The sequence below is a fragment of the Ornithorhynchus anatinus genome, chromosome 1, assembly GCF_004115215.2.
Source record: "Ornithorhynchus anatinus isolate Pmale09 chromosome 1, mOrnAna1.pri.v4, whole genome shotgun sequence".
In the NCBI taxonomy this organism is placed as follows: Eukaryota; Metazoa; Chordata; class Mammalia; order Monotremata; family Ornithorhynchidae; genus Ornithorhynchus; species Ornithorhynchus anatinus.
In genome coordinates, this window is record NC_041728.1 from 60,560,688 (window position 1) to 60,584,571 (window position 23,884).

The 23,884-nt window shown below is 45.6% G+C and overlaps 1 protein-coding gene across 7 annotated transcripts in view; it reads right to left on the reverse strand.

The window, feature by feature from the left end:
- Positions 1 to 23,884, reverse strand: part of BEGAIN (brain enriched guanylate kinase associated) — a 155,672-nt gene that overhangs the window by 49,816 nt on the left and 81,972 nt on the right. For 4 of the 7 annotated variants that reach the window (XM_029071835.1, XM_029071802.1, XM_029071853.2 and 1 more), the window contains 2 exons: positions 11,871 to 12,032; positions 7,594 to 7,660 (listed from right to left, as the gene is read on the reverse strand). In XM_029071835.1, the coding sequence (XP_028927668.1) occupies positions 7,594 to 7,660; positions 11,871 to 12,032 (229 nt within the window). The remainder of the gene's footprint in view (positions 1 to 7,593; positions 7,661 to 11,870; positions 12,033 to 23,884) is intronic. The other 3 variants (XM_029071843.1, XM_029071792.2, XM_039912001.1) reach the window with 1 other exon arrangement.

Sequence of the window (23,884 nt, forward strand, 5' to 3'; positions counted from 1 at the left end):
ACTGAGTCTCATTTTCATCATCTGCAAAATGGACATGCCGTAGCCTTTCTCCCCCCAACTTAGACTGTGAACTTCATATAACAAGAGTAATAATAATTGTGATATTTGTTAAATGTTTACTATGTACCAGAGCACTGTATTAGTGCTGGGGTGGATACAAGCTAATCAGGTTGGACACAGTTCCTGACCCACATAGGGCTCACAGTCTCAATCCCCATTTTCCAGATGAGGTACCTGACTTTCCCAAGGTCATACAGCGGACAAGAGGTAGAGCTGGGATCAGAACCCATGACCTTCTGACTTCCAGACCCTTGCTCTATCCACTACACCATGCTGCTTCTCCGTAATAATTGCTACATGATCTAAACCACTGACAGCCTCATCATATGGGCCAGGGACTTAAAACAGTGCTTAACACATTAAGCACTTAAATACCATAATAATTATTATAATAATAATAATGTTGGTATTTGTTAAGCACTTACTATGTGCAGAGCACTGTTCTAAGCGCTGGAGTGATCAGATTGTCCCACGCTCAGAGAAGTTAAGTGACTTGCCCACAGTCACACAGCTGACAAGTGGCGGATCCGGGATTCGAACCCCTGACCTCTGACTTCCAAGCCTGGGTTCTTTCCACTGAGCCACGCTGCTTCTCCAGTAGCGTGGTCTCCAGACCATTTATTTGGTCATAAATGGGTTTTGTATGCAATAGTAATATTACTACTTGTACGAACAATGATAATTATGGCATTTGTTAAGCACTTACTATATGCCAGGCATTGTGCTATGTGCTGAGGTAGACACAAGATAATTAGGCTGAACACACTCCCTATCCCATATGGGGCTCACAGTCCAAGGTTTGGGAGAGAAAAGGCATTGAATCCCCATTTTCCAGATGAGGAAACAGCCACAGAGAAGTTAAATTACTTCCCCAAGGTCACACAGCCAGCAAGTGATATAGCCAGGATTAGAACCCAGATGCCTTTGCACTTTGCACCAAACCCACAGGCCTTTGCACTTTCCTCTAGGCTACGTTGTTCTTGATGAAAAATTCTTTTGTACACTTCACAATGTGCTGAACCCCTGCCTACCTATACCTCTATACTGTAAACTCCTTGTGGTCAGAGAACCTGTGTACCAACTCTGTTATACTGAACTCTCCCAAGCACTCGGTACAATGCTCTACACACAGCAAGCACTCAAGAAATACAATTGATTGGTTGGTTCTCCCACCGCCCAGACAGAACACGACTGACAAAAACAGTAGAGTGCAAATAGCACTAGACACAGCACTATGAGCAATTCCTTCGTGCAGGTTCTTGAGCTGTGGTGTCTGTGACTGAACCAAGTTATGGGAGGCTATATCATCATCATCATCTTTGATCTTTAGAAAAAAATCACCCCTGCAACCATTTTTTAAGGGTACAGTCCACTTTACAGTGGGGACACCTCCATTTTCCACTAGATCCTCTCCCCTCGTGATCCTGATCATTTAAGGCTCTCCAGATCCCCAGGCATTATCAGGCAAGGGATAGAAAATGAAACCTAAGGCAGACAATTTAAGCACCATGTAAAAGAACCATTCACCCACTCCTGGAATGCTGTATGAAATTCTGGCCAACTCCATCCTAAGAAGGAGGGAAAAGAGCTGGAGAAAGGCCATCAACAGGCAACCAGAGCAATCGAGGGAGGGATGGAAAAACTCCCTTATTTGGACAGACTGAAAGGGTCAAGACTCTTCTTTTTGGAAACAGGCCAGCTGAGAGAGAGGATAGGATTGAAGATTATAAAGTCTTCAAGGGAGCGGGGCAAGAGGAACACATTGAATCCCTCGGGACTTGCACACTGAAGATCCAGAAACAAAAGAAAACCCTTCCTCATACAGTAGATGGGGAGCACAGGAAATCTGTTACCTCAGCAAATTGTGCCACCCGTTAATAGCCACAAATCTAAGCGCAGTTTAGACAGAATCAAGGATGAGCAGTGCATCATGGGTTACTGTGGTGAATTAAGTCTCCTTAGTGTTTTCCCCTAGCCAAAATATTTCCTGAAGTCGGGCTAGGACATTTGGCAGTGTCCACCAGGTCCTAAAGCCCTGTGGTATTTCCAGTCCTGGAACGGGCAAGAAGGTAACCATCATTTCTGCACACTGAAGGTCCTCATTACAGATTGCTGATGGCTTCTTCCACTCCTACCCAAGCTTCACGCCCTCCTCCTTCTGCGTCGCCCTGACTTGTTCCCTTTATTCGTACCCTCTCCTAGCTCCACGGCACTTATGTACATGTCTGTAATTTATTTCTATTAATGTCTGTCTCTCCCTCTAGATTGTCAGCTCATTGTGGGCAGGAAATGTATCTATTGTTCAATTGTACTCTCCCAAGTGCTTAGTACAGTGCTCTGCACACAGTAAGTGCTCAATAAATACGATTGACTGACCAGAGTTCCCAGAGTTCGACTCTGTCCTCAACTTCCAGTTTGCCCTACTCCCTTGGCATCATTGGGTCTAACCCACTCCCTGAAATCCAGATGTTGTGGATTGCCACTTCTTCCCCAGTGAATGATAGGGCCCAATGACATCTCTCTCTCTCTCTCTCTCTCCCAGCTAAGCCCTTCTGATAGGGCCTGGGCAGATACCTCAGCGGCCTCCAGGGGTTACACTCAAAACGAGGAAGGGCAGCCCACTAGCCAGTGTAATTTTACTCTTTGAAACATTTAGAGGTGCTTTAGCTGGAGGTAGGCAGTCACGCTGAGGAACCGAATTGTCTGTGCAGAACAATAAATCTCCAATTCCTTAATGAGTTGCAACAAACTCAACATTCGTTTAATTGCATTTATTGAATGCTTACTGTGTGCAAAGCACGGTACTGAGCACTTGAGAGAGAACAACATAATGATAGACACATTCCCTATCCACAATGAGCTTATTAGACTCCAGTGGCTGTCTCTAGACTGTACACATTGTGAGCAAGGAATATGTCTGTCATTATATTGCACTCTCCCAGACAGTTTGGTACTCTGCACACCATAAGCACTCAATATATACAATTGATTGAATGAATTTAACAGCTCTGTGCTTCAGTTACCCCATCTGTAAAATGGGGATTAAGACTATGGTATGGGATGGGGACTGTATACAACCTGGTTAACTTGTGTCTACCCCAGTGCTTAGTACAGTGCCTGGCACTTGGTAAGCGCTTAACAAATACCATAAAAAAACCCAAATAAAATTCTGTTGCTTATGCAGGGCTCCCTCACTATGCATTCCATTGTCATCCTAAGAAAAGTTACTATAAAATGAACCTGTGTAAAAGGAACTTTGTTTCACCCAGTGAAAAGGGGATTGGGATTCACACTCCATTCTGTGTACAAAACAAGTTTCCAGTAAATTAAGCCCTTTTTCAGTCAGCTGTGATTCTCACCTGCATAGTAATACATTACCTTGAACTTGTTTAGTGCTTCTGTGTTTTCAAAGTGCTTTTACATAATTGACTCATCTTGCCCTTGTGACTTGCAGGAAACCAATATTATTATCCCAATTTTCCAGATGAGATAACTGAAGCATAGAGAGGCTAAGTGACTTGTCCAAGGGCACACAGCAGGTCAGTGGCAGAGCCCAGACTTCCTGATTCCCTACAACCAGATACTTTCTACTCCTGCCCTTAATGAGTCTTAGAGATGTGGATTGTATGTGGGTGTGTGTATGTGTGTACATATGTGTGTTTAAAGATCCAGATCCCCTCCAGACCACAGGCATATGTCCTTGGCATTATCCCTACTGCTGCTCTTAAATGCCGGAAGAAAAAAGAATTCTCAATTTCATGAGGTAATTTGTTCCAATGCTTAACTGTCTACTCTGACAAGAAGTTCTGTGTCTCACCTTCATCCTCCCTACTTCCATTTCCTATGCTTCGTTCTCCTTAGAGACGAGTTAGTCATCTTATCTTCTAGATAATGACTTTATAGTCGTGAAGATATTTTTGGGCTAAAATAATCCGTTCCTCTCCTCAGCAAGCATTGAGATATTCAATCAGCTTTCTCCCTCCCACTTATCCGCTCCCTTCTCTGACTTCACTTCACCTCACACTCTTTTTTCTTCTCAAGCCAAACTATTCACTGTGCCTTGTTCTCTCCCCTCTCACTATGGACTTCACTACAACTCCCCTACTCCCTGAAACTCCCACCCCCTTTGCATTTAACAGACTACTGCTCTCCCCACCTTCAAAGCTCTTCTGAAAGCCCATCTCCTCTAGCAGGTCTACCTCTAATGTCCTCATTCTATATCTTCTTTACCACCATTTCAGTACTTCCACACCACCTGACAATATCTGCCTCCTCACTGACCTCCTTGACTCCTGTCTCTCTCTACTCCAGTCCATACTTCACACTAATGCCCGAATCATTTTTCAAAAAAAAGTTCAGTCCACAACTCGCCATTCCTCAAGAATCTCCAGTCGTTGCCCAGCCATCTCCACATCAAACTCCTTACCATAGGCTTTAAAGAACAATCAGCTCGCCCCCTTTTACCTTCCCTCACTGATCTCCTACACTACAGTCCAGCTCGTACACTTCACTCCTTTAGTGCTAGCTTGCTCTCTGTGCCGCATTCTTGCCAAGCACTTCTTTCCCACATCTTCCCCCTGGCCCGAAACTCCCTGCTGCTCCATATACACTAGACCATCTCTCTCCCTGCCTTCAAAGCCTTATTAAGGTCATACCTCCGTCAAGAGGCCTGCCCCAATTAAACTCTTTTCCCCAACTCCCTTTCCCTTCTGCATCATCTATGCCCTCATCCCACCCTTGCACTTATGTACATACCTGTAATTGATTTATTTATATTACTGACTCCCCTTCTAGACTTTAAGCTTGTTGTGGGCAAGAAATGCCGATAAACTGTTGAATCGTACTCTCCCAAGCACTTAGTACAGCGTGCTGCATGTAATAAATGCTCAATAAGTACTACTGACTGAAATCCCCAGAGCACTGACATTTTTATAGAATCTTAATACTTCCTTCTACCGTAATTTATTTTAGCTTCTGCCTCCCGTGCTGGAGAGTAAGGCTGATGTTTACTAATTCTATTGGGCTTTTCTAAGCATTTGGTACAGTGCTCCCCACAGAGTGAGTGCTTAATAAATATTACTCATTGATTACCCTTTTAGTCTTTCAGTACTTTTTCAATTTTTTTAATTGTATTTGTTAAGCACTTACTTTGTGCCAGACACTGAACTAAGTGCTGGAGAAGATTCAAGCCAGTCAGGTTGGACACAGTCCATGTCCCACATGGGGCTCAGAGTCTTAATCCTCATGTTACAGATGAGATAACTGAGGCACAGAGAAGTGAAGTGACTTGCCCAAGTTCACACAGCAGACAAATGGCAGAGCTGGGATTAGAACTCAGGTCCTTCTGCCAGGGAATCAGATTGACTCTCAGGCCCGTGTTCTATCCATTAGGTTACACTGCTTCTCATCCTCTTTCAATCATTTTGGCTGCTTTTTGCATATGCTTCAGGTTACCGGCCACCTGCAGTCCCTTGTTTCTCTCAATAGTACATTCCAAGCACTTAATATAGTGCTTTGCACATAGTAAGCGCTCAATAAATACTATTGAATGAAGTAAAACCTTTTGTGGCAGCTGCTGCCATTGTCACCTCTAGCTGGGCCCCGAGCGAGGATCCAGAAGTCACCCTGTCAGCTCCAAAGGGGAAAAGTGAGTAGTGGAGCATTCGTTCATTCATTCAATTGCATTTTTTAGTGCTTACTGTGTGCAGGGCACTGTACTAAACACTTGGGAGAGTACAATGTAAACAGACACATTCCCTACCCACAATGACACATTACTATTCTCCTCAGAGACCCTGGAAGCTGTTCCTCGAGATACCTAGGTCACCTCATGCCACTTTATCCCAATAGCAGCAGGGCCACTTGAGCCTCTGGACCCACTTGGGAGGCGGTGGGGCAGGAGTATGTCTGTGGCCACCACAGACAGTCATGCAACCTGGGGAGCCGCCCGGGACCACCCCCTCCCCCCATCCTCCATGGTGCCGACATGGGAGTAGGTTGGTGGGGTGGGGGGGCCTGCATCCACTGCAGGGACCGGGCTGCAACCACCTCCTCCCTGCTCCTCTATGGCATCCCCAAAGATGGACACAGAGAGAAGGCCTGAAGATGCAAACTTCATTTACCCTGGGGCCTAGCCAGGGCTTCACTGACCTTGTGAAGGCCTCAGAACACCTCTGGTCAATTCCCCTCCACCTCGCTGACCACTGACATATTTCTCCCCAGTCTCCTTGGTGACAGGGATGTGGCAGCACCACTTTCTGGGCAGACACCAATAGCAGCCCCACTGCTTGGTACCAAACCAACTTCTCAGCAACAGTTCCATTGAGCGCAAGACCCATGGCCCAGCCCACTTGGGGACCTGGATCGACTAGGCCTCAGGCCAAGGAGAAATGAAAGGGGAGAGGGGAGTGTTTAGCTGAACCAGGAAATGAGGAGATGGGGTAAGGGTTCCAGGCTTCCATTGCCCCCTCCACCCCCAAATGGCACACTGTATGTAGCGTGCACTCCCCAGTGCCAGGGGTCAGGGAGAGAGAGGCAGAGTCCTCTAGACTGTAAACTGGTTATGGGCAGAGAATGTGACTCATATTGTTGCACTGTACTCTCCCAATCACTTAGTACGATGCTCTGCACACAGTAAGGTCTCAATAAATCTGAGTGACTGACTGACAGAAACTTTGGGCCCATCCTGTGAACTTTCATCCACTTGCACGTGGGGGAGTGATCCCACCCACCACTGTCCGGGACTGGGAGACACTTCATCACATGTTGGGGACCCAGGCTGGACATTATGTAACTTGGTGAACGATCAAATCTCTCCTTTGGCTGGAGGGTGTCCTGTTGCCAGCATGAGAGTCCACCGAGTTTCCACACAAGCACGGAGCTGAAATTAACTCAGCGATCAATCGGCTGCTAGGCTACCCAAACTATAATGATCCTCCCCTTAAAATCAAATTTAAAAGCCTTAGGGAAAAACTCATTCTCTGCCCCAGGTAAGAATCTCTTCAGCTTCAATTCATGATTGAGGAAGATATGACAAGTCCCTAGGTCCGGGGAACAGAGCCCCAAGGATGGTCTGACTGGACTTTTGGCCATGGCCTGGGGCCCATCCAAACAGGGCCTCCTGGGTTGCGAGGGCTCATAGGCTTAGGGGTGGAGGGAAGTGGAGAGGAGCAGCATGGCCTAATGGATAGAGCATGGCCCTGGGAGTCAGAGGGACCCAGGTTCTAATCCCAGCTCTGTCACATGCCTGCTGTGTGACCTTGGGCAAATCACTTCACTCCTCTGTACCTTAGTTATCTCATTTGTAAAATGGGGATTAAGACCGTGAGCTCCATGAAGGACAGGGACTGTGTCTAACCCAATTACCTTGTATCTACCCCAGAGCTTAATACAGTGCCTGACACATAGTAAGCACTTAAGTTCCACAATTATTATCATTATTACCAACCTCACTCAATCTGAAGCAGCTGATGGGAAAGCTCTCTGCCTCTCCCATATCCCCCGACAAAGCAGGCTGTTTGTCCAGTGACTTACCATGCGATAGAGCTTCTCCTCCAGATCCTGATTAATTCTCTGCAGGGTCAAGTAGTTGTTCTGTATCCTGAAACAGAGATGGAACTCTGTCATTGCATATATGGCCAGAGGGAGGGAGGGAGCTTAAACTGGTACAGTGTTCATGGTGTCGGGCCCTAGGCCAAAAGCCAAGCATTTATCCTACTCCTGTAAGAAGCTAGTTATCCAAATGCCCCCACAGATCCAAACTGCGACTAACTTGGGTAATTGAAAAAAAGAAGGAAAAGACACCCAGATAACTGCACCAAGCAGGATAATACCTGTCTAGGGGAATTCCCCTTCCTACTGATCAGTTCTCCGTCCTATCTGCACCAGCCCAAGGCAGAATCAGTGGGTTGCTGGCTCTCTGCCATCCTCATCTTCAATCAATCAATTAGTCATTGATATTTAGGTCATTGGTATTTATTGACTCCTTAATGAGGGCAGAGCACTGTGCTAAGGGCTTATCAAATATATCATATATATCAGTTGTCTTTATTTAGTGCTTACTGTGAGCAGAACACTCTACATTAAGCCCTTGGGAGAGTACAATACAACAGAGTTGGTCAATACTTTTGGAAGAGTATAAAACAACAGAGATGGTAGACATGTTCCCTTCTCCATCAGGAGCTGAGAGTTTAGAAGGAGAGACAGACACTAATATACATTATGGATCTGTACTTAAGTGCTGTTGGGCTGAGGGTGGAGTGAACATTAAGTGCTTAAAGGTTATAGGTCTAAATGCATAGGTGATGCAGAAAGGAGAAGGAGTAGGGAAAATGAGGGCTGAGTCGGGGAAGCCTCTTGAAAGAGACGTGATTTTAATAAGGGTTTGACTGTGTGAAGAGTGGTGGTCTGTCATAAATGGAGTGGGAATTCCAGGACAGAGGCAGGACGTGGGCAAGGGGTTGGTTTTGAGATAGATGAGACTGAGGAACGGTGAATAGGTTAGCAATAGAAGAGTGAAGTTTGTGGGCTTGGTTGTGGTAATAATAATGATTGTGGTATTTGCTAAGAGCTTACATTGTGTCAAGCACTGTTCTAAGCCCTGGGGTAGATACGAGGTAATCAGCTTGGACACAGTCTCTGGAGGAGATCAGCAGGGACAAGGTGATTGACTAAGTGAGTGTTTTAAAGCCAATGGTGAGGGGCTTCTGTTTGATGTTGAGGTGGACTGGCAACCACTGGAGGTTCTTGAGGAGTCTTCCTATTGCATGAGCTCCCTCCTCCAAGCCCACACTCAAATCTGATCTGGGCCTTTCTCTAAGGCTCACATGAGGACAGAGTCTTATAGGCTCAGAGCTGGATCCATCCTTGGTCCCATTGGTTTCCTCCATGGAGATATTAGACTTATTTAGAAAGGGCCTCTGGGCTTCCATGAAAACATGGTTTCTAGCATGTTTGGGAAGAATTACTTCCTCGCGCCCTGGGACCGTTTAAAAATTTCCCCAGGAAGAAAATCCCTCTGCCTGTGGGAGTTTCCTGGGCCCCAGGGAAATGGGTAGAGCAAGGAACAGCGAGGCCTAATGGAAAGAGCACAGGCTGCGAGTCAGAGGACCTGGGTTCTAACCCTGATTCTACCACTTACCTGCTGTGCAACCAAAAGTGCTCAATTTTCTCATCTGGAAAATGGGAATTTGATACCTGTTCTCCCTCCCGCTTAGGCTGTGAGCCCCATGAGGGACAGGGACTGTGTTCGACCAGATTAACTTGTATTTTCCTCAGAGCTTAGTATGATGCTTGACACACAGTAAGCATTTAACAAGTATAGTGATCATGATGATAATAATAATGACCAGAGGTGGGAAAGTATTCTTGGTGCTTGGGCTTCATGGCCTGGCCTGTTCCTTGGCAGACCCCTAATTTGTGGCAGTGTGGGAGGGTGAATAATAATAGTAATAATAATAATTATGGCATTTGTTAAACTAGTTGACAACACCAATCAATGCTCAAGGGGTGTTAGCCGGGAAACACAAAATCCCCATGGAATTTCATCCACTGGCATAGGACTGCTAGACCTGTAAACTCCTTAAGGGCTGGAATTGTGGCTACTCACTTGATTATACTCTCCCAGGTGCTTAGCTTAGTGCTCTGCCAAGGGTAAATGCTCAATTAATACCATTTGATTGACTGACATATAGAGGAGGTCAATGGAGTGGGAGTGAATGGGAGTGACCTTTCCTTGATAAGAAAGGTGCTTTGGGAAGTAGTGAGGGCAGTCACATGAATAAATAAATAAATAAATAAATAAATAAATAAATAAATAAACAAATAAGGTATTTGTTAAGCACAATATTTGCCAAGCACTGTTCTAAGCACTGGGGTAAATACAAGGTAATCAGGTTGTCCCACGTGGGGCTCACACTCTCAATCCTTACTTTACAAATGAGATAACTGAGGCACAGAGAAGTTAAGTGACTTGCCCAAGCTCACACAACAGAAAAGTGGTGGAGCTGGGATTACAACCCACTACCTCTGACTCCCAAGCCCGTGCTCTTGCCACTAGGCTATGCCGCCCCTCTGAATCAATCATTAGTCAAACTCTAATAAATTGGCAGTGGCTTTGCTGTTTCAGAAGAACAAAGGTTCTACGATCACAACCCTAGCTAGGGTCCTGAGAGGGAATGAAGCTCTGGCCTAGTAAAAGAAAACTGCCCCCGGTTTACTTAGTTTAATTGTTTAACTGTCAGGGAAAGACCCCAAGAGTCAGATTGGCTCTGAAAGCAGCTGACTTCCTACTGCCCCCACATGACGTAGTGGCTAGAACATGGGCCTGGGAGTAGGAAGGTCACGAATTCTAATTCCGGCTCTGCCGCTTGTCTGCTGTGCGACCTTGGGCAAGCCTCTTCACTTCTCTGGGCCTCAGTTCCCTCATTTGTAAAATGGGGACTGAGACTGTGAACCCCATGTAGAACAGAGATTGGGTCCAACTGTCCCAAGGTGACCCTGGGGTACCAACCATCTCAAGGTCAAATGCTATCCCAGCTCTGCCACTTGTCAGCTGTGTGACTGTGGGCAAGTCACTTAACTTCTCTGTGCCTCAGTTACCTCATCTGTAAAATGGGGATTAAGACTGTGAGCCTCACATGGGACAACCTGATTACACTTTATCTACGCCAGCGGTTAGAACAGTGCTCTGCACATAGTAAGCACTTAACAAATACTAATATTATTATTATTATTATCTTGTGACCTCCTGAGGCAGCAGGTGGAACTCGGGAGGGAGGGTGGGACACTGCCCCACAACTGAAACTGCCAGATTGACAGCCCAAGCTGGGAATACAGAAGGTTCCCCTCACTCCCGTGCCAATCAAATTAGGAATGGAGGAGGGGGGAGGGCAGAGATTGGATAAACTGAGGTCGGAAGCTGGAATGGCCTAAGGGCACAGGTGATAAATACCTGCCATCTCTATCCTTCTGTGCAGAGGAACGGAATTCGCAGCAGCTGGCTGCAGGTCGCCTCTGTCCAGAGCGTGAGAAGGCCGCTCTGCCTGCACCAAGTGAGGAGCTGTGGGTTGGGTGAGTGTCCCATCCTGAGCGCTCGTGGGGTTGGAAGTCAGATGTTTCACTATGGGTATGTAACGTTTAAATGGATTTGATGTCTAAGTGGGTGCCTCCCGAGTGGGATGTGAATATGGTGGGAGCTAGCTGCCTCACCAAGTGCGAGTAACCATAAGTGGGTGACGCATAACTGGGTTTAACGCATAAGTGTATGTAATTCATAAGTGTATGTAACTCATTAGTGTTTAACACATAAGTGTATTTAACACAAAGGTGGATTCTTCCTGGGTGGGGCGAGCACATAGTGAAAGCCAGCCGCCCACCACGTTGTGAGTAAATCATAAGTGGTCTTGGGTGTCCGGCCACATGCAAGTAACATACCAGTGTATTCCTCCCGTTAGGGAAGCTTTACCACCACATTTCTCCCAAAAGGGAAGCCCGATTTGTCGCGTCTAAATAATTAATTCAATTAGCCCTGCGGAATAAATTTTATACAAAACTCAGGTTTTCCAGCCCCGGCCTCTCTCTCTCTCGCCGCGCCAATTCCAAAAGAACCTGTCCCCGGCGATGGGTGACACCAACCCGATTTGCTTGTGTCCACCCCAGCGCTTACTACAGTGCCTGGTGCAAAGTAAGCACTTAACAAATGCCATAATAATTACTATTATTATTATTCACCCTCCCATGCTGCCATGAAGCCCTTGCTTACCTTCCCCTCCCCTGCCCACAACTGTGGTGCCTGGGCTGCAGACACTCACCTCCTCAGTTTTTCCGTTACTTTCTCCAGTTCCTCCTGAGCACGTCTCAGTTCGATTTCAAGGTAATGGCGGGTCGAGTCAAACTCGCTCTCCAGCATCTCCAGTTTGTGGGTGGTGTAGGAGAGACGCTTCCGTAACTCTCCCTTCTGTTCGGGCAAACTACTGGAACAACACAAAACCACAGCCGGGGCATTGAGCAGCTGGCAAGGCTCCTCGTGGCTATTTCTAAAGACATGTGGGCCCTGGGGGCTCTCTGGGGTCTATTGAGGGCTGAGTTTTAATGGGCTTGAATTTGAACAGTCAACTCTTGGTGATCTGAGGATATGAGAGATATGGAGACATGAACTCCAGAAATAATCCCCGAGTCTCACTTTCTCCTGCAGGTTCAATATTTATCCCTGCCCTCACCTTCTCCCCTCCAGGTAGCTTCCCACTACTCCTACTCCCGCCAGTGTACATTCACCCAGGCTAGTTAGAGCACAAGCTGAGGGTGCAGGACACTTGAGTCTTAGCCACTGGGTTTGTGCTTTCATTACCAGCCCCCTTCCCACCATCGTCTCACAAGCCAGGAGGGGAAAAGGGAATTTTTATCTTTGTTGTGGTATGAGTGGATTCAGTCCTGATTTGTAAATAGCAGAGCAGCTCCCATAGGCCTGCTTGCCCCTTCTAGTTTCCTCCTCCAGTGACGGAGTAGGATGAGATGTCTCAAGACCATGAAGGGATTGGGTGGCTTCGGTGTACAAAAGTGAAGTTTGGAACGAGAACCAAAGTCTTGAACACATTCAGTGTGGCTGTTGGCATCATTCCAAAACAGAATTCCTCATCTTGCCATCCAAACCCTCTCCTCCCACTGTCTTTCCAATCACTGTTGACAACAGTACCATCCTTCCTGCCTCATGTACCTGCAACCTCAGCGTTAACCTTGATTCAATTCTCTCCTTCAACCTACATATTCAATCATCAAATACTGTCAGTTCTATCTTCATGACATCTCTAGAATCTGTCCCTTCTTCCCCACCCAAACTGCTATGATGCTGATTCAAACATTTATCTACCTTCTTGTGACTACTGTATCAGCCTCCTTGCTGACCTCTCTGCATCCTGTCTCTCCCCACCCCAGTCTATATTTCACTCTGCTGACCGGATCATTTTTCTAAATAAAGGTTCAGTCTATGTTTCCCCACTCTTCAAGAACCTCCAACCGTTGCCTGTCCACCTCCCATCAAACAGGAACTCCTTACCATCAACTTTAAAGCACTCAATCAGCCCACTCCCTCTGTCTTACCTGATTTCCTACTACACTACAGACTACATGCTTTGCTCCTCCAATGCCAAGTTACTCACCGTACCTCAATCTTGTCTATCTCATTGCCAACCCCTTGCCCACAGCTTCCCCCGGCCTGCAACTCCCTCCCCTTTCATATACTTCAGTTCAACACTCTTCCCACCTTCAAAGCCTTATTAAAATCACATTTCCTTCAAAGTACCTTCCCTAACAGCCCTCATTTTCCCCACACACATACATCACCTATGAACTTGAGAAACAGTATGGCCTAGTGGATAGATCTTGGGCCTGGGAGTCAGAAGGTCATGGGGTTCGAATGCTGGCTCCACCACTTGGCTACTCTGTGACCTTGGGCAAGTTACTTCACTTCTCTGTGCCTCAGTTACCTCATTTGTAAAAGGGAGATTGAAATTGTGAGCCCCACATGGGACAGGGACTGTGTCCAACTTGATTTGCTTGTATCCAGTATAGTGCCTGGCACACAGTAAGCGCTTAACAAATACCATCATCATTATTGTTATTATCTGTACCCTTTAAGTGCTTGATATCCACCTGACCCTCAGCCTCACAGCATGTATGGATGAATCCATACTTTAATGTCTGCTTTGCCCTCTAGAAGATCACTGTGGGCAGGGAACATATCTACCAACTTTGTTGTAGTGTGCTCTCCCAAGCGCTTAGAACAGTGCTCTGCACACATTGCGCACGCAATGAATATCACTGATGATGTGGAACAGGGGATATTTCTGATCTGATTATTTTCTATCTACTGGAGAGCTTCACACAGTGCTTGGCACAGAATAAGCATGTAATCAGCACCATAACTACTGCCAAAAACAATGCCTTGCCTGATGTAAAAATCCTAACTTTGCCACTATCTCTACTGCCTGACCCCAGCCCCTTAGCCACTACATATCTCACCTCACCTGTTAAACTGCAAAGATGTTTCTCCCTTGATCTACAGATCTGCCCCAAAGACCAGAGATTTGAAACTCAACTGCTGTACCTGAGGAGTTCAATTCAACCCAACTGCAAGGAAAATTCCATTCACCCTAACGACGTTTGCTCTAAGCTCTCATTCCAGTGATGTAGAGGTAATTAGATGGGCTCTGGATAATCAACTGCCATGCTTTCAACACATTTTTCTTGTGCCATCACTCTCTAAAAATTAAATTAAGTGGGGTGGAACCCTTATTTAACCTCTATTAGAAAACTAAATGAAGATGAACACTTGTAATTGTTTTAGAAGAGAATCTGGGAATTACTAGAAAGCCAGAATTCAGGATGAGGGCCAGAGGGCTGATTTTTATCCTGTGTTGCCAGGAATACATACACGATAGCCTAGCACACATGACCAATCCCTGGACACTATGCATCAAAACTGTAAACATAATTTTCATGTTTTCAAGCTCAACTGTTACAGTAGCATTTACTTAGAACCTCCTCCTCTACACAGTTAGTGCCTTATGGGTAGGAAATGTGTCTACCAACTCTGTTTTGTTGTACTCTCCCAGGGGCTTAGCAAAGTGCTCTGCACACAGCTAGCACTCAAATACCAATGATTGATTCATGCCATCCATGGTACTAGTGCTGCAAAGAAGGGGAGGGATAATACAAGAGAAGTCAAGGTGATTTGCAACCCAATAGGGGAGACAAACATGTAAGAAAATGCAAGACTTGTGGAGGAGGAAGCAAATACTGGGTCCAAGGAGTTCATCAGGGAAATCTTTCTGTAAGGAAAAGAAAGCGGAACATAAGTACTGGCCTATGAGGGAGGGGAGGCAGAGGAAACGGTGAAGTGAAGCAGGAGAGGACTTCCATTCAGAAGGAGATGGGTTGGAAAGGATTAGGATGAGGGATGGAAGGGATTATTATTTAATCATTTTCTTTTTCCATTTGCTTTCTTCATCTCAAGTTAAGCAACTGAGATTTTTATACCCATTCCCAGTGCAGGCCGATCATGCCCTCTTCATGAGTTAATCTCAAATACAATAAATGTTCCCCAGGGTTCAAGGAGACCCCTCAGGCTGGGTAGTGCCGGCATTTAAAGAAGATTACTCTCAGTCTCAATACAACTGAACAAAAAGCAGGATAATAAGAAATCAACAGCACGCTGCGAATTTCCTGATAACAGAAAGTGAAACATCGGATTAAACTCCAAGGCAAAGGAGCCCATCCTACAGGCATTTCACTATTAATCCTCCAGAGAAAAATAGGTCTGGAGCTTGAGACCCAATGGCCAAATGTCTAAGAGTGCTTTAGGGTCAAGCTGGCTGAGGCATCCAGGGGTAGATGGAAATGTTTGACTGGTGGCTAAAATTGGCTCGAGGCAAAGGTTTTTACCCAAATGCCATTAAGGATTCTGCATTGTTATTCACCTTCCCACACGTACACTGGGTTTTGTTTCCTAGGAAATGGCAGAGTCTCAAGAGGTCATGTAGGCCATCCCCTGCTCCAATCCTCCAGACAGACTTCCCAGTGTGGATCTTTGGTCTCAAAGATCTCCACAGAAGATACCCCAGCCTTGCTTATTCATCTGCACTGCTATCTTCCTCACCACAAAGAGGACACACACAAATTTCCTGCTCTCAATGAGTTTACAGTTGAGAGGGATAATCTGGGAGTCAGGTGACTTGTGTTCCAGTCTCACCTCTGCCCTCAGCCTGCTGTGTGATGACAGACAAGTGACTAAACCACTCGGTGCCCTGGTTTCCTCATCTGTAAAATGGGGAGAACATTCCCTTCCTTTCAGAAATATTGTTGGGACAGAATGAGATAACTGACTTTGACAAAGAAGCAGCATGGCCTAGTGGAAAGAGAATGGGTCTGAGAGAAAGAGGACCTGGGAAATTCCAGCTCCTCCGCTTGCCTGTTGTGTGATCTTGGGCAAGTCACTTAACTTCTCTGTGCTTAAGTTACCTCATCTGTAAAATGGGGATTAAGACTGTGACCTCAGTATGGGTCATGGACTGTGTGAACCTGAGTAACCTGTATCTACCCCAGTGCTTAGCACATGGTAAATGTTTAACAAATACCATTAAAAAACCAAAAACATGAAAGGGTTTCAGGAAAATAAACAGCAGACTGCAGATTTAAGGCACTGCTATTTGCAAGCCACAGGAATAGAATCCTGGTTTGTTTGTTTGTACTTGGGTTTGGTACTTGTTAAGCACTCACTATGTGTCAAACACTGTTTTAAATTCTGGGGTAGGTACAAGTTAATTAGGTCGACACAGTCCCTATGCCACATGAGGGCTAACAATCTTAAGTAGGAGGGAGAACAAGTATTGAATACCCATTTTACAGTTGAGAAAACTGAGGCCTAGGGAAGCTAAGTAACTTGCTTAAGATGACCCAGCAGAAAAGTGGCAGAGCAATCGGCAGAGCTAGGATTGCAACATAGATCCTCCAACTCACAGAACCAAGCTCTTTCCACTACACTACGCTGCTTCTCTCCAATGCTGGCAGGAACCTCATGAAGGCAGTTTTCTGGTTTTCTGGCCAGTGAGCGCTCATGGTTTGGATATTCCATTTCTGTCTCAGAGTCATCACTATCTCAAACCAGTGAGCGTATGACCTCCAGTGTTCTCCCGAGTCAGAGAAAATACCACTATTTCATTTAATGCCTAGTGGATACACCAACTCCGCCTACCCTTTCCAGGCTTTACAAAAGGAGAAAAGCATGAATTTGAAGGAGCAATTTCCAACCTAAGTTTTGGCTATTGGCGCTGCAGCTGTTTACATTTATTTCCAATGGGAAAATTGTGCTACCCAGAGAAACTGGTATTGCTCAGCTGAGAGCCTCAAATGGGTGAGTAATCTGTCAATGATTGGAAAGTAAGTTTTCCGAGCACTTAATGGGCAAATGGAAATTCTGGGGGGAAAAAATTCCCAACACAGCAAATCCTTTCATTTTTCCTCCAACTCAAGGGTGGAGATTCCATTAGCTGTCTTTTCAAGCAGAGAATCTGCTTTCAATTAGGTCTGGGGAGGCAGTACTAGGGAGGGAGGAGGGAGAACTTTCAGAGCCATCAGTAAGTTTATATAGAACACTTAAGGCGCTTGAGGTGACATTTCCCCCTTAGCCTGCTAGCTTCCAGAAGGACAGTGTCTGATCTGATTGTATTGCACTGGCACATAGTACGTGCTTAACAAATACCACAATTACAATTATTATTATTATTATTAATAGAGGCCTCTGGAGAAGGGCGTGAACTAAGTTGCTTGAGAGCTGGGCCAATGCCTCCTACTTAGTTCTTGGTGCTTAGCCCAATGCTCTGCAAACAATAGGCACTCAGGACAGGGATCTAATGCACTAAGTACTCAATGACTGATTAAGGCCAGTTGCAGGGGTAGGGAAGGGAGAGGAGCAAAGTTCAACTTGAATCAACCCATCAGGGTCACTAGAATTTTAAGGTTGCCAGAGACTGGAGTGATGCTATTTGCCAGAGCTGTGGTTTCTAGCCTCTATGTGTGGTGGTATTTGCTAAGCATTTATGTGCCAGGTGCTGCACTAAGCTCTGTGGATGATAAAAGGTAATTGGGTGGGACACAGCCCCTGTCCCACATGGAGAAGAAGCATGGCTTAGTGGATAGAACACGGGCCTGGAAGCCAGAAAGTAATGGGTTCTAATCCCAGCTCTGCCACATGTCTTCCGTGTGACCTTAGGCAAGTCACTTTACTTCTCTGAGCCTCAGTTCCCTCATCTGTAAAATGGGGATTAAAAGTGTGAGCCCCATTTGGGTCAACCTGATTAGCCTCTATCTACCCCAGCACTTAGAACAGTGTTTGACACAAAGGAAGTGCTGACAAATGCCATAATTATTATTATTATTGGGCTCCCAGACTCAATCCCCATTTTATAGATGAGGTACCCGAGGCACAGAGAAGTGAAGCAATTTACCCAAGGTCATCTGGCAGACAAGTGGAGAAGCTCGGATTAGAATCCAGGTCTTTCTGACTCCCAAGCCTCTATTCTATCCACTAGTCCATGCTGCTTCTATGGACATGGAGAGCAGAGCCTATGAAGTTCCCCTGCTGAAGGTGAGCCAAGCCCACAGAGTGCCATGGAACAGACTGGAAACTCAGGAGAGCAATTGACCATGTTATTCACTTTTTCAGGAAGCTGTGGATCCTGAAACTTCTTTATGGAAAACCAAGCTTCCTATTAAACCAGAGACCCAAAATATGTATGTAATTAGGGAAAACTCTAAGTCTAATTACAGCTGGAGAACAGAGATGATGGCTAATCGAAATTATTTGTCTGACACACAGTTCCAATAGTGTTTGGAAATTACTTGCCATTATGCTTTAATTCAATGTTACTGCATCTAATTCCCAGAAATCAAATACAAATGAATTCCATTTTGGAATAATGTGTTTATTTAGTTCCCTGGCTATCATCCAGCTTTTCAACAGTTAACAAGTGATTATAAGTCAATCACTCAATAAAATATGAATTGTCATTGCTTCTTACTAGAAAAAAAATACTTTTAGTTGGAATCAATAATTGCTAAGCGATTTTTCTCTTGCAGGATGACAGATCATATTGCAATGTAGCCAGCTGACACTTCTGGTTTATGTCAAGGTTCACCTGAAGGTGTTGGAAAATAGGGTATAAGATATCATTGGGGTAGATCCGTCCACCCCAGGATTCTGTTCCCATGGCAAGAGGATGCCTGCAAGAACCATGGGCAGGTTGTGCTCTTAGACCTCTGCCCTTCTAATTAGGGCTGGACTATCAGACTAACTTCTCCCTCTTGATCAGGAAAGGTGGCGACAGGATTATAAAAAAAACTTTATCTCTTTAACTGCAGGAAGGGTCATGAGTAAAATGTTCCTCATTGGAATGGTTTCAGAAGAGTGGTACCAAACTCAACGAATACCACTGATTGACTGATCAGTGGGGGGCTGCCTGATACCCAGCTATAGGTTCCCTGGACTACCAGTCTGAAGATGGAAAGTGGGGCAGGGGGTAGTGGGCCTTGGAAGTTTGGCTATGGGCTTCAGGTTGAATCTAGCATAGCAGGGCTCTGAACTGGGATGGACTCTCCCTCCTGACCTAAAGGAACTATGAAAGTAGAAAATTTTAAGACCCCTCAAGGGTTGAGAGTTCAGGGAGGGCACCAAGGATATGCCTGGTTCTTTCGAGATCCCTTCAAAGTCTTCTTGCCATCCACTGCAATTCTTAAGGGAGGAATTGAGGCCACCTTATAGTACATCGTCCACTGAACAAAGCAGAGCAGGCTGGAGTGGAGTCCTTCAGAGGTACTCCAACCTACCTCCTAGGGTCTGTTGTCATCCCTAAACTTCCTGTTTCCCCCATGAATTCAGCAGGGATGCCACTGGATCAGAGAACAGGGTGGCTTATAAGAATGAGACAGACTGTAGTTCATTCACACATTTCTAAATCCTCCTTTAGAATGTCAGCTTCTAAGGGGCAGGGACCATGGGTTTTACTTCTTCTGGACAATTCCTAAGCACACAGTACAATGCTCTTCACTCATCTGGTATTAGTGCTGTGATGATGAATATGAGATAGGTTCAAAGTGGAATCAACTAAAGGGTGCCCCCTTTGCAATTCTTTCCTTTGCCTCTTCTCTTCTGTCTGGGTCTTTCCAGAATGTGAGGTGAGGAGGGTGTTCAGAGTACTTACTGTGAGTACTCTGTGTTCAGAGCACTTACTACTAATAATAATGATGATGGCATTTAAGTGCTTACTATGTGCCAAGCACTGTTCTAAGCGCTGGGGGAGATACAAGGTAATCAGGCTGTCCCACGTGGGGCTCATAGTCTTAATCCCCATTTTACAGATGAAGTAACTGAGGTGCAGAGAAGTTAAGTAACTTGCCCAAAGTCACACAGCTGACACAGTGGTGGAGCTGGAATTAGAACCTACGACCTCTGACTCCCAAGCCCGTGCTCTTTCCATTGAGCCACACTGCTTTTCTATGAAGAAGTGCTACTAAGAGCTTAGTAGAGTGCAATATAACAATAAAAAGACACCTTCCCATCCCACAGTGAACTTACAGTCTAGAAGGGGAGACAAACAATTAATATAAATAAATTACAGATATGTACATAAGTGCTGTAGGGCTGGGAAGGGGGATGAATAAAGGGAGCAAATGAGGGTGTCACAGAAGCGAGTGGGAGAAGAGGAAAGGAGGGTTTTGTCTGGGAAGGCCTCTTGGAGGAAAAGTGCCTTTAGTAAGGCTTTGAAGGAGGGGAGAGTAATTGTTGGAAAATAACAACAACAATAATGGTACTTGTTAAGTGCTTACTACCCGCTGAGTACTGTTCTAAGTGCAGGGGTAAATAAAAGGTACTCAGGTTGGACACTGTCCCTGTCCCACATGGGGCTCACAGTCTTAATCCCCATTTAACAGAGGAGGTAACAGGCCCAGAGAAGTTAAATGGCTTGCCCAAGGTCACACAGCAGGCATGTGGCAGAGCTGGGATTAGAACCCACGTCCTCTGACTCCCAGGCCAGTACTTTTTACACTAGGTCATGCTCCCTCTCTAAGTAATAATTGTGGTATTTGTTAAGCACTTATTATTTGTCAGGCACTGTACTAAATGCTGGGGTGGATACAAATAAATTGGGTTGGGTAAAGTCCCTGTCTCACGTGGGGCTTACAGTTTCAATCCCCATTTTACAGATGAGGTAGCTGAGGCCCAGATAAGTTAAGTGACTTGCCTAAGGTCACACAGCAGACAAGTGGCAGAGCTGGGATTAGAACCCATGACCTTCTGACTCCCAGCCCCGTGCTCTATCCACTACATCACGCCGTTTATGGATATGAATAGTAGATTAGTCCTCTGCAAAGAGTAAGTGCTCAATAAATATGATTGACTGACAAAAAATATGAGGAAGGAGGGCATTCCATGCCAGAGGCAGGATGTGGGTGAGAGGTCAGCAGCAAGATAGACGAGATCGAGGTACAGTGAGAAGGTTAGCATTAGAGGAGCAAAGTGTGGGGGCTGGGTTTTAGTAAGAGAGTAGCAAAATGAGGTAGAAGGGGGCAAGGTGATTGTTTTAAAGCTAATGATGAGGAATTTGCTTCTTGATGAGTGGGGAAAACATGGCCTGAACATTTCTGTAGAAAAATGATCCTGGCAGCAGAGTGAGGTATGGAGTGGAATGGGGAGACACAAGAGGCCGGGTGGTCAGCAAGGAAGCTGATACAATAATTAAGGTGGGATGGGATAAGAAATTGGATTACCGTGGTAGCAGTTAACATGATTGTCAGTGCAGGAGGAGGAGGGAAAGAGAGAAAGTCAATATTCAGGGAGTCAGGAAGGTAGGAATTTTGATGCAAATAATGCCATGCCAACAGCAACTTTAAAGTCAATCAAATGACTTGACTAATTTTGAAAAGTCCAGGCTGAAGTTATACATGTCTTGGCAAATTACACAGGTAGGTGGTCAATTCGAAAAAGGGGATGGGGCGGAGCCTGGAGACCGTGTATGGAAGGACTGAGGCAGTGCGCGGAAGACCCGCTGACTCTGTTAAAGATGAGTTGGGGCATTTGTGACTCTGAGGTGACAGGCTACTGTTTCATTGGACCTTTTCCACTTCTCTTTGGAAGCATGAAAAGGGAATCCCAGAAGATGGCATTAAAGACAGGCCTGGTCGGATCTCATGGTCCAAGTGAGGTGTGGCAACCTTCCCGAAAGCAAACAAGCTCCAGGAGCCAAGGAAGCAATTCAGACTCAAAGCTCTCTGGCTTCTCCCACTGTTAGATTCCAGTTCTATGGAGTCACTTAATGGGAATTCCCCTTCACACCATACTCATTCACCATCAGACCCACTTGGGTTCATGGGATACCTGTCCTTCATCACCCAAAAAAGCCTCTTTCTCACAAAAACACCACCCGTGGAATCAGAATTTGCCTTCTCTCTTTCCAGTCCATTTTCACTATGGTAGATGGCATGGGCAGGAATGTAAAAGTGGGGATTGGAAATGCAGAGGCAGTCCTGCTGAGAACGTCTCCTCGGGATGAAATCTGCAGTGACGGGAAATTTATTCCTCACCCTTCCACGGAAAGACCTTAGTGGCAGAAATCAACTTTGTACCTTATTTTGGTGATTAATGGATGATAAGGAGCTAGATCAGCTCCTTAGACACCAGTGAGATTTAAAGCAATGACACCAGCTTAAAATTGGTTCCCACATTTAAAAAAAACTCAACACGATTCTAAGCTATCAGACTGTTAAGGAATACTAATATTCTCCCTTAAACTTGAATAGCACTTTAATCTTCCTAATCAACATTTCCACACCAGCTTCCTCATTGTGGTTTCTAACATCTCTCGGTGAGGAAGGGAAAGGTAAATGCATTTTTCTCCCTATTTCACAGATGAAGAAACTGAGGCCCAGACAGGTGGATTGTGCAGTGTGGGTCCAGTATTCATTCAGTCAGTGGTGATGCAGTGGCAACTTCTTGTCTAGAAGTTGGGGTGAGTGGCCTCATTAACTGTCCTGATTAAGGCCTGGCACAAGGGGTGATGGTCACATGACTAACCCACCCGCACTTGGCTCTCGCCTTCCCTAAAGAAATCTTTCACCATTAGAAGTCAGTAATAATAAGTATGGTATTTATTAAACCCTTACTGTGTGCCAAACTAAGTTCTGAGCACTGGGAAGCAGAGAGCTCTAGTGGATAAAACACGGGCCTAGGAGTCAGAAGGACCTGGGTCCCAATCCAGGCTCCACCACTTGTCTGTTATGTGACCTTGGGGAAGTCACTGCACATCTCTGGGCCTCAGTTTCCCCATCAGTAAAATAGGGATTAAGACTGCGAGCCTTATTTGAGGCAAAGGCTGTGTCCAACCTGATTAACTTGTATTTACCCCAGTGCTTAGTACAGTGTCTGGCACATAGTAAGCACTTCATAAATGCCAATAAATAAAAAAAACACTGGCGTAGCTACAAGATAATTAGGTTTCATAAGGGGCTTACAGCCTAAGTAGGAGGGAGAATAGATATTGAATTCCCATTTCGCCGATGAAGGAACTGTGGCAGAGAAGTTAAGGGACTTTGCTCAAGGTCACTCAGTAGGTATGTGGCAAAACCAGGATTAGAACCCAAATACTCTGACTCCCAAGCCCATGCTCTTATGACTAGATCTCACTGCCAAGGTCGGACCAAGGGCTCCCAGAGGTTAAGTTTGGATGCAGTAGTGGTTATTAAAACCCTCATTCCATTAAACCCCGATCCCCCTTCCTCTCATCACATACTGGCCAGAAGCACTATGCACCAAAATTAATCAATGGGGCCAGCACACAGGGGCCCCAAACAATTTAAAACCTTCCCCAGAGGCTCTGCTCCAACGGAGCTATTTTTGTCCCTTTGCTTTGTGAAAAAACTTCACCCATTGCTAAATTCACAGATAATTAGGGATTCCTGGACTCCGGCCCAGGTTAATATTAACAGAGGTATGATCTGTCCGATGTTCTGATGACAAAAAGCAGCGAGATTGGAGCGATGCAGAATCCAGCGGGTGCGAAGAAGTGCAAAGGGATGACAATACCATCCAGAAGGTGGAAAATTATGTCAGAAGCTGCTTAGGCGGCAGCCACCGACTCCCTTCCATAGGAAAGGTAATGGTCTATGCTCAGCTGATCGGAAGGAGTTCATCGGATCAACTGTGCTCTCTGGAGCCCCAGGGGGGAGGAAAAGAAAGTTCTGCGGGTATGGAAAATTTTGGAACTTCTTTCCAAACCTG